The 11,193-nt window shown below is 41.8% G+C and overlaps 1 protein-coding gene across 2 annotated transcripts; it reads right to left on the bottom strand.

Moving 5' to 3' along the window:
* Positions 1-2,168: 2,168 nt before the first annotated feature.
* Positions 2,169-10,944, bottom strand: LOC104944392 (MSL complex subunit 3). Of its 2 annotated transcripts, none has more exons than XM_010769919.1 (14): positions 10,716-10,944; positions 9,460-9,539; positions 9,175-9,270; positions 8,820-8,917; positions 8,645-8,724; positions 8,278-8,406; positions 8,021-8,178; positions 7,747-7,905; positions 7,395-7,630; positions 7,150-7,239; positions 6,673-6,782; positions 6,290-6,389; positions 6,077-6,161; positions 2,169-3,721 (listed from the first exon to the last, which is right to left on the bottom strand). In XM_010769919.1, exons 1-14 carry the CDS (start codon positions 10,806-10,808, stop codon positions 3,622-3,624), a joined length of 1,614 nt encoding a protein of 537 aa, XP_010768221.1. In that variant the 5' UTR covers positions 10,809-10,944; the 3' UTR covers positions 2,169-3,621. The 2 variants fall into 2 exon arrangements, with proteins under 2 accessions (XP_010768221.1, XP_010768220.1); XM_010769918.1 differs by having other exon boundaries at positions 8,645-8,742.
* Between the last annotated feature and the right edge of the window lie 249 nt (positions 10,945-11,193).

The raw sequence follows: 11,193 nt of genomic DNA on the forward strand, positions 1-11,193 counted from the left end.
GGCATCAGTTGAAAGGTGCGGGCAGCAGCACTTACAAGGTGATAACTCACATCTCATTACATCCCATTTTCCCTCCCAAAAAAATTGAATCATGTGGTAAGTGGAGAGAGTCGGAGCGGGACGGGAAATCGATGGGAGATGCGTGGAGAGAATTGAACTGGTGGCTTCTGTGGCTACATGATAGCAGCAGGCAAGAGAGTGCCGTCTTGGGTTGCACCGATAAGCAGTTTATTACAAGAAGTCTCACCCCACCTAAATACAATTAGGGCTCACCACTTAAACCCATTAGGACCCTGATATGAGGAAGCCAGGTTAGCCAGCCTCCCATAGGTACACTGGGAATAGGCTAAGAGCATTGTGCTGCAGACAGTAAAGATACAGTATTATCTCAGCAGCTCATTGTCACATGGAAATTGTATTTTGATATACAAGAGAGTTCGGGAATTGGCCGATTTGCTTTTTTTCCTGAGAGGAGAAAATGAATGCCACTCCCATGTTTATTTAGTACCTTTGAAGCTAGCTCCCTAAAAGTATTAGCTTAGCCTACAGACTGGTAGAATGAAAAATCTCCCATGACGCACTCTATGGATAAAGCAGTAACACAAAATGTTCTTTGATTTCATAGCATACTTCCCATAGTTTACTTTTTAGCAGTAAAGTTTGTCACTTTGCCTGACACTCTCGTTCAAGGAGAGCACAAAGGACAAGAAGGGTTCTGCATGCTTTAAACCACATGTGTCAAACTCAAGGCCCGGGGGCCAAATTCAGGCCCTTGGTGGATTTAATTTCGGCCCGCAGGATAATTTCTAATGACTATTCGATCTGGCCCGCCGGTATATTGCACGCACACCTTCACTCCGTCCTGAGGGGTTCCTCAGCTCAGAGCCTGAGCCCAAACATTGATGACCTTGCACCCAAGATGAGATGCCAAGTATTGGCTTGAACTAGCATCACAGAGCAGCACACTGAGTTTACATGGAGGTTTCCTTCTGCACTTTCTTTCTCACGACAACAGGGCATGTTTGGTTTTTCTTTGAGGGAAATAGTTTTGTTGAAAAATGTAATCATAAGAAATGACTCTGGAAAAGCTGCAGATAGAGCCATAAGAAATGAATGCAACTGATTATTTAATGTTTAATGTTGTTTTTATAGGCAATAATTTAAGCTTTGTTAGTTTTAGGTTTAATATGTGCAATAAGTTCATTTCAATAAGTTTTGCAATAAACATTGAACCAGTCCGGCCATCGACTAGTACCCATTTTTAAATGTTGACCCACTGTGTATTTTAGTTTGACACCCCTGCTTTAAACAAACTAGGGTTAAGCTGCAGTGCATACTAAAAGAAAAAGCAAACAATTTGGAAAGCCGCCTCTGTATTTAACCTAGCCATGAAATATACCAAGTCCTTGAATGCATCACTCTCAAACACATCTAGCTTTTGATCAACAGTGGCTGCTGCAGGAGGGGCTAATCAAGATAATCCAAGGACATCAAGAGCTTTATCTATTACAATATTTTTAATTCAGAACTTTTCCCACTAAGTCAGGACCACCAGTTCCAAAAGTTCCCGATTTGGAGCAACATATTGAACTCTTATCTCTGCCAAAAACATGTCCGCCTCTGCTAAGCACAACGAGCCCGAGAAGGCTCCCATCTATATTCAACAGACAAGGGAACATTGATTAAATCAAAAATCCCAACGTGTTCACTAACTCCCACCAGGGGAACAGTGGCAGGATCACATCAATGACACATCTGTCTGGCCAATATGACGCTATATAAAAGATAATTTAAGAAATACAAAGTAAAGTAGTGCAAAGTTCATTTGAACGAGAACCATTAAACTCAAAGAGGTTTGCTCTCACGTAGCTCAAAGACGAACTGTGTTAACAAGGACAGCAGATTGAAAATGTCAGGCCACGAAAAACATGTTCGGGTTTTACTCCGTTAAAAGTGCGAGGACATAGAAGGTCAAGGTAGCTGATAAAACTCTCTTGTCTACATTAACTTTTAATAGAGGAGAGGTTTTTGGGATTCATATCAAAGCTCCCTGCTGATTCATCTCACAGGAACAGAACAAAGGCGCAAGAATTAGCCAGATAGTAACAGAGTTGGACAAATTATAATAAGCTAGGGTGGTTTATGCATTATGGTGCTTGTGAATAAGATGAGCTTCAGAAAGTGTTTATTCAAACTCTATGAAGAAAACATGGCTGACAGGAAACAGACATAAGAAATGTCTAACAGGCTATGCATATCATAGCTCTGCACAGAACACAATACACGTATATAGATCCATTGTATCACACAAACAAGTGTATTGCAATACAGCTATTTCAAAATATTCTGTACAGAAAAATGTATTTGCTCAAGAAAAAGACAAACTAAATGTGTTTTAACTGGCCTGGAATGACCAGTTAAGGTATTTTATATCCAATTAAAACAAATATATGAACATGGTGTGCAAACAAAAATAAATATCAAACAGTTATTTACATTTTCACAATTTAGTAAAAGGCATCAGTGGAATAATGAATTTGTTCTGGACACATGTATGGGCTAATCTTGTTTGTCATCAATAAACATCTCAGGTCTTTAACTGTATACTTACATTACTGGTTGATACTGATGACCTCCAAATGCATTTATTATGACATGCCTCTTGAATATGTTATACAGACGAGCAATGTTTGATGTTGTAGTTTATCCTTTTTGTTATAATTCAGCTACAATGAGAGTAACAGGAGGGAAGGAGGGAAGGAGGGAAAATAAAGGGCAGCTAGACACTTTTCAGACATGCACAGGAAAAAAAGACAGAGAAAGAAATAAGAACAATTCTCATGGACAATTAAAAATGCAAAACTAGAGTCAGTAAACTGCTCAGCAAAGGCAGCGATGAATCTCCGGGACAGGAGGAGCAAGTCCAACTGTAGATTTAGAGGAATCTTATCCGGAAGAGGATCCCTGGCGGCGCTGCCAGCACTTACAGGAAGTCATTACGAAAAAAATGGGGCCAAGCCACCCAACAGGTGACCCAGTAATGCCCTTAAGAGTATCCAAAATGAGTTTATTTGGCGGGCACAATGACAACACATGCGGTCTAATCTGTGTCTGTTTCTCTGTCTATGAACAGGCCAAAGTATTGTTTTTCCCGGCTACAGAGATGGGGCTTTGCAGAGAAGTTATGTCTGCTTCCTAAATGATGGAAGCCTGGAGAACTTTCCAATCATCGCCTGGTCTTAAAAAGTGTAGGCCAGGTAAGAAAAAGCAAATGTAAATATGGAAAGAAACTGTGTCCTGTGAATTTAACTTGAGAGGGCCCTAAAAAGATAGGTATTCCAACATGTGGCCCCCGACATTCCTTGAAACAGTAAATGAATGCAGAGAAGGGTGGCTCGAAATGGAAAGTGAGCATCGGCGAGGGTTAGCGGAAGGTTTAAAGCAACTGGTTCCCAAAAGCAGGAGTTTTAGCCCAGAGAAAAAGAAAGGTTGGTCCAGAAAAAACACAAAAAAGCGACAGCTGCTCCGGGAACGAGCCCAGACAGCTCGGTGTACACAAGCTGGAGGTTAGGGCAGGGGAAAGACACGCTAAGGAAGGAAACACAATGGCCGACGTCTCCTTTAATAAATTGGCCTCGGTTGTTTCATGCTGTAGTGGGCCTCTGATGCGGACACATATGCGGACTCAGGAAAGAAATCCTCCTGGAACTCAGCCAGAAACCTATAAGAGAGAGGGCGGGGTGGGGAAGTACAAGAGAGGGATATCGGGTGAGATCTGTTGACCCAAAACGCATTCAGAAGGCCTCTCTGTTCACATAAAATATTCAACATAAGCGATTTCTCACAATAAGCTTACACGAAGCAATGACAGTACAGCATCTCAAATGTCACGTCCCTGTTCACTTCCACTTCCTAGATATCCCTGGATCATTCACATAAATCCCAGACCCCCTGCCCTCTGCCCGGGGTATATACATGTCGGACACAAAGCCCCCTCATCCGTCCCTATACCACCACCAGAGGACCAATGGCTATGACAGGAAGGCCGAGGCTAGGAGAATGACTGACAGTCAGCGAGGGAAGAGTGAAAAATCCCCCCCCCCCCTCCGCCTCCTCCCATCTAATCAGTAGCAGGGAAAACTAATCCGGAATCTTCTTAGTATCCGCTACTCGGCCAAATCCTCTAAATCTTGCCATCTCATTTTAGCTCCACCGGCCCTCCTAATCTCAATGCAAACAAATTATCCTCATCAGAACATTTAAGAACGCTTTGACAACGAATAACAAAACAACTAATGGAACAATAAGGGGAATATATGAGGGCTCTACAGTCAATTAATCTAAGGTGAGGAGGAAATTCAAGCCTGATTCTTCACTTGAAATGAAAAAAAGTTGATTTATTGGAAAGCATTGAACATTTTTTTATCCAATATTCAAAAATGTTGTGCCTTAGTTTAGGCTTGTGCCAATCTTTATTGCCGTTAGATAAGTAATAACACAAGGCAAGCCGCTTTAGGCCTACACATAGTAAATCAGCATAACGTGTGCGTACACATGTGCACACACACCCAGACTCAATCATAATCACTCTTGGGGAGAAAGGGAGAGTGAGAGATCAACTGTAGCCAAATCCCAGAATGCACTGCACTTCAGTCTCTGAGACATCAATCAGTTTTTGCCCGCTCTGCACAATCTGCCGTGAGGTTGATTTCAGAGCAAAAAGGCCTGAAGGCTTTCCCAAAAGACATCAGTATTTTAGTTTGTGCCCAGTGTCCTTCAGAGGCTCCAGCACGGGGAAAATATTAAGCAGTTACCGCGGGTAACACTATCAATACCGCCTGAGCACCTCATCACTGAGCTACAGTGAAGCTGCAAAACTCATTTACTTTTAAGCAACTCACTCCTCTTTGCAAGTTATTGTCATTGCCATTTTGCAGAATGATATTCTATGAAAGGAAATGCGCCCGTGATTTGCAGTCCAGTGAAGTGAATACAAATACTTTCTTCCCAAACTACAGATGATATACTTAGCCAAGTGAAAAAGTTTTAATGCTGCTGCAAATAACGAGGTGCTTTATATGGTGTGGAGTGGTAGGATCCCGTGTTGACAGAATAGAATACACCTGTGCATCACATATGTCCCTGAATGCTGTAATCATACTGCACACCACTCTCTGACATGAATGCCAGCTCCGGCTATTTCCAGAAGACCACCCCCTGATTTGTATGGCTCTGAGTACTGGGTTCCAGTTTATTTATTTATATACATGTTTCGGTTGAGTAGAATAGAGGTACTTCTGGCCCACAGACTCCCGCTCCGTGGGGAGTTGGGGGGCCGCTCCACAGCACTGCTTGGTGGCAGGAGGCGGTACTGCGTGTGTTTGATTAGAGAACGAGAGGACCTAAATCCCCCAGGTTTGGGACCGGCTGAACTGAAGATCGCTTGGGAGGATTTAAAGATTAGACTCCGACGCTTGTGTAACGCCCACTCATCTCCCTCCCTCCAACACATGCTCTTTCTCACTCCATCCCTGCCTCCCCTCCACCCTCTGCATGTTACTCCTTCTTGCCTTTTTGTTTTTCGGTTATTCTTGTGCATCTATAATCACTTTCGATGGATTCTTTAGTTGCTATTACTTTACTACTGTGGCGCAAGGTAACAGAAATGAGCATAAGGTATAATATGTATTTATCAAGGCTATAACCCTTATCTCCTTGTGAAATGAGAACTTCCTGCAGCTCAACTTTGGCTGTGGTTAATGAGCCGCGGGTTATTAGCAAGGTGCATTTTAAGTCAAAGTGCTTCCTATTTAATGTCTCCTTAGGTGAATGCAGCACCTCGTCGATATAATGAGATATTCTCTGTGGAAATCACACACGATTTTTGGGTGAAATTCCAATATTATGCCTGAATATTTAAGGGAATAAACTGAAATCCTTTAGGCCTGAGTGAAGGAATTTTAAACCTGTAGTTAATCTCTGTAGACCATTTGAATTGAAAACTTTCTTTCCTTAACATGCCTCGTAAAGTGCCTAACTCTGAGATGCATTTCATTTGAACACAATAACTACTAACCTTAGAAAGAGCTCCAAATGCTTGACCAGCGCTCGGAGATTCCTCTCAGGGATCTGCATTTTCCCCAAGATTTCCGGAAGCTTCACTGGAAGAAAAGCAAGAAATTGAGCAAGAATTAAATCAAAAACATAAAATAAGAGGAAGATTAGTCCCTGCTCCACATTTAAATCACCTGCCAAAAGTGAACCGGTGAGAGAAAAATGAGAAACTAACCAAAGAGACGCAGGAGGTGCTGGGCTCCGTACAGGTATGAAGGTGGGGGGGGCTGGTCTTGCAGAGGGTAGTTATCTGGAGTCAGCTTCCAACTTAGTACCTGTACACAGAGTAAAAGAAAAGAAGCAGGAACATTTAGATTTTACACGTTTACATTGAAATCCCTACACAGTTCTGGACGGACTACATTTAAAGGTTACAATCAATGTTTAATATGTTGTTCCATATGCATGTATGAATAAATAACCATACACACAAGGACCATTTTTACATCCTGGGTATTTGACGTTGTCTCTCTAACTATCCAGGAGTCCTTGGGCGAGATGTTGCTTCCCTTCCAGTTATCAGTATGTTCATCACACACACACACACAATTTGATCACCTCATTAAGCTCATTGTTCCTCCGGCTCTCAAGGCCATAGAAAGGCCCACTGCGCTCTTTGCTTGGCGTCGAGGGCAACGGGGAGGATGAGCCACTGTGCACTGGGGTTTCTGGGTAAAGAGAAAGTAGAGTTCAACTTTTAGAAGTGTTGCTTATCACTGCTGAAATGTAGACTTCAAAATAGACCCCATGAGAGCAGACGAGGCTACAAAAAGTTTTGAGAGTTCTTCTCAGAGGAGTATAATTAAGGATGACTGTGTGAGGAAAGAAGAAGGGCAGCGCCATCTACTGGGGAAATCTCGTTACTACAATTAGCTTTTACTTTACTGTGAGCTGTTACAACACAGGTGTAGCAAATAACGGCAAGATGGAGCATTCGGGTTATTAATTGCACTAAAGTGTTAGAAAAGTCCACATGGCTCTTTTTAATAAGCTTTTATTTGAATTCATATTTTCTTTTATGGAGTGTCCTCTTACTTCTGTCGAGGTTAAGGAAGAACTTTGGCTGGGATGAGGTGTCGATCAGTCGGCGTTTGAGCTGCGGGGACGCTGTGGCACTGCCTCCACCTGGATGTATTAATAAACAGAATGCATCAACAGCTCACAAGTGTAGTCAGTGTTGCAATACGCTTCACACACACATCGATTACTGAGAGAAAAGTGTTTAAGAAGAGATATAATCGGATCATTTTTAAAAGAGAGCATAAGTAATAAGGGATCACCTCCACTGCTTCCTTCGGCTGGCCGGTCTCCTCCAGATGTGTTCCTGGTGGAGCGTCTGAGGGACTGAGACTGGAAGGAGATGCAGTCCATGTCGGGGTGGCGCCTGCGCTTCGGGGTGGGGGCTGGGGCGGTGGGCGTGGAAGCAGATATGTCGCTCAGTGCTGGTTGGCTGTCTGTGGACTGGGGGGTGGGCGGGTTGTGCCCCAACGGGCTGGGGCTGCGCTCTCTTTGGGCGCTTTAAACATAACGGGGGAAAAAAAGGCCTAAAGTTGAATGTTGATGTATAATATTCACATTCAGTACATCACATCCAAACAGTGTTACAAACTACATTCACGATGGCACACTTACTTGCTGGAGCAGGGGGAGCTTTCATTGACGGCCAGGAAGAGCCTGGAGGAGCTGACCTTTTTGAACTGAGCTTGTTCACACGGGTAGAGGAGGATCATGGGTAAGGTGAAGTCAAACGTGATCCTCAAGCCGTCGACCATCTCCTTACACAGCTCCTCGCTTTAAAACAAAGAACGAGTTCATAATCATTCATGCATTCTGAGCTGGGTCTGATGCAAAGATTCAGCTCATAATTCAAAAATAACATGTTTACAACATATAAGTAGATTCTCACCTCTTTTCTGGAGGTACAGGCTGTGGGCTGCTGCTCTGTGTGGCGTTCTGCTGACGCCGGTATCTCTCGTTGGCCATGAAGGCTTTGTTGATGGCAAAGTGTTTGACGTAAGACTCGAGGATGTGCACGACATTCGTCTGACAAGGAACCATCACCAGCTAGGAGGGAGAAACATGGCCGATTATTGACAAGTCAAATCAATGTATCCACACTGCCCACAGGGTGTAGAAATAAGAAAATATAAACAATTCAAGTACCTTCTTTCTCTTGTTAATGTAAAAGCAGTCGTCCTCCAGTTTCTTCTTCAGGATATCAGGGATGCTGATGTCAACATGGATAATCTTTTCCTCACATTCTCTTTTAACATTAATGTCTGGCTCAACCCTCTGAAAAAAATGCAATATAACCATCAGGTAAATGGTTAATAGAAACTAAGAGGATATACAGAAGTATTGGTTATTCAAATCCTTTTTGACTCATCAAATTATTGGTTCATTAGACAATTTGCAAAAAAAAAAATGGTTGCTAAACTGCGAGTTTCTCCAGATAATAGCATCAACTAAAGGCCGACATTCCAAATGTTGGGTGTACGTTTGAGATGGGAACCGAAATGTTCCCCTTTACCATTTTGTCAGTATCCTCAGAGAAGGTGCTGTCCCCGCTATTTGAAGATTCAGTGTCTGAGTCGTCCCCGTCACTGCTGTCTGTAGACGAAAGCAGACCTGAGACAGAGAAATACGGAGAAGGATTAATTTGATTGCTAAGGGAGACTGGGAGCAAAACAGAGAAGTCATCTTACATGCGTCGTCACTGTCGTCCTCCTTAGGAAGAATTTTGAGAGAGGAGGATTTGGTACCAGATTGACGACGGCGCCTCTTCGCCCATCCCTTTTTCTTCCTGTCCAAAGGAAAGAAAACCATCTTTATCAGTCTTGTCTAAAAACAAACAACCTAAGATCAAATCAGAAACAATGTGAACACTGATCTGCAGGAGCATGCAGTTCACTGAACTTAGTTTAAGTTACAAGTGTCCAGACTTTTTTATAGCTTGATAATCACAAGCTCTCTAGTAAGAGTACATGATTCACATACAAGAGTATACTAATGGTTATATTGTGATGGTGTTATGACTGAATGAACATAATATGAACTTACATGCGACCTAGAGCTTTGCGAGCCAGTTTATGTTGCAATTTACGGTTTTCCTCTGAGTCCCTTAGGACATGATCCTCAGCAGCCCACCGATCCCAGCTACCCAAACACACACAAGTTAAAAATCACACAGACCTGCATGGTTTAAGTGTTTCACAGCTATTATCTCACAAGTTGATGAACATGACATTTGGCAACAATAAACACTACAATGAGTATGATATATTTAAGCAGGTGGGTGGCTGTGACTGCATGTTTATTTAATATGAATTCAAGCAAGACATTTACCTTCTGCTCCAACCGTTGAAATGAATTAGATACTTTGGGACTCTTATTCCATGTTTATCTGCAATCAAGACATCAATGACCTGTAATGTGAACACAAAACATTACAATATACCCTTCTTCACAACTTTCTTTGGGATAGAACAGTCTTATACTCACAATTCAGCTATTTTCATTACTCAAACACTAAGATTATGTCAGCAGAGGTATGTGCATTCACTAAAATACTGTCCTGTGTAATTCCATGTTTTCAGACTCTAAAGTGTCTGTTACTTGCATTTCAGCCGGAAATATCTTGGTTTTTGTTGCACTACTTTTCTGCTGCAAGCTTTACATACTTACTTTGTCAATCACGAACAGTGGAGATTCATAATTTAACTAAGCATCAATTATACCAACTTCGATTATCAATAAGAGAACAGAGCATTCATTTCTACATTTGGTTTTAGCTAACGTTACATTATGCTGCAACAGATGAATGTAGGAGATACTTGGACATTGCTATTACATTGTGCTGTAGTTCTTTAAACAAGTATATGCTTTTTAAGATTATTGCATCAATGCAACTCAGAAAATGCGCAGTTAAACAACAGTTAAGGCTAACTGTTAGCTAGCCTCAGTTAGCAAACGACAGGCTATGATGTAAACAAACCCTCTATTAGCATTAGCTTGCGAACTAGCTAGCTGGTGAAAACGACTTGCGAACTTGCACGAATATACCAAAACCTTGGAACCCCAAAAGATGTTTGTCTACTCATGAGCCCATAACATTATACTATAAGCTATCATGTTCGGTGTTGACAAAGTTAGCAGGGTAGGTGTGTTGGTTTATTTGGAGTCAGCATTAAAATAACGTCACGTTGGATGATTGCCACCAAGCTACGTAAGTGAAGTCTTTATATATCTGTCTCTTACAAAATAATTGCATTCCTTGGTGATAGCCTGTACTGCAATATAAGCTGTTATCAAGCAGCCTGCTTTGACATTGGCTAAAGTTAAAAGCTACAAAAAATAACCCTTGTCTTTACGAACATAACTCGGCTAAATCGCACGATAAGAGAAGAAACGTGCAATCAAACGTACACGGAAACCATGCATTTGTATTATGCGGTTTATAAACTATTAATGTTGTTTTTTGGGGCCTAAGTAGTTGTCACAGATGCATGCATCCCACACCTACATTAACGAACCTTATTTTCCAATATAAAGTATTCGTTTAGACAATAGAGAATATCTTAACTTCTTGCAAAAAGCATTACCTTAGCGTCATACAACACTTTAGCCTTGGACGGGTCGGGTTCAAAGCACAGGATTCTTTCTCCTTTGTGAAATTTAATTCCCCGCGAATTCATTTGTTCATGGCGACGTCGATCTGGACCACCATATAAACTCCGTAACCCTTTCCTTGCCAAACTGTAAGGGGTCTAAATGTAAAACAGGCGTTGGAGGGATGGCGCTGTTGTGGACAAATGCATGGATCAGCATGGATGAATGCAGTCAATGTGTGCTGCCTTCATTGCATGCTCGTAATTGTCATTGCTTCAGCTTTAAGGAGCTGGGCTTTTTACATTTCGGATGCCTTGATTTAATTGAAAACTGTTTTTTTGCAATATACATTCAATAAAAACAAACCTGATACTGAACATCACCAGTCTGTGAATGATCTCAATAACAACACTAGGTTAAAATAAATAAATAAAACTCCTGTTTGTAATCATTCAATTTCACAACATCTCA

Source organism: Notothenia coriiceps, unplaced genomic scaffold (genome assembly GCF_000735185.1).
Source record: "Notothenia coriiceps isolate Sejong01 unplaced genomic scaffold, NC01 NC01_scaffold00008046, whole genome shotgun sequence".
In the NCBI taxonomy this organism is placed as follows: Eukaryota; Metazoa; Chordata; class Actinopteri; order Perciformes; family Nototheniidae; genus Notothenia; species Notothenia coriiceps.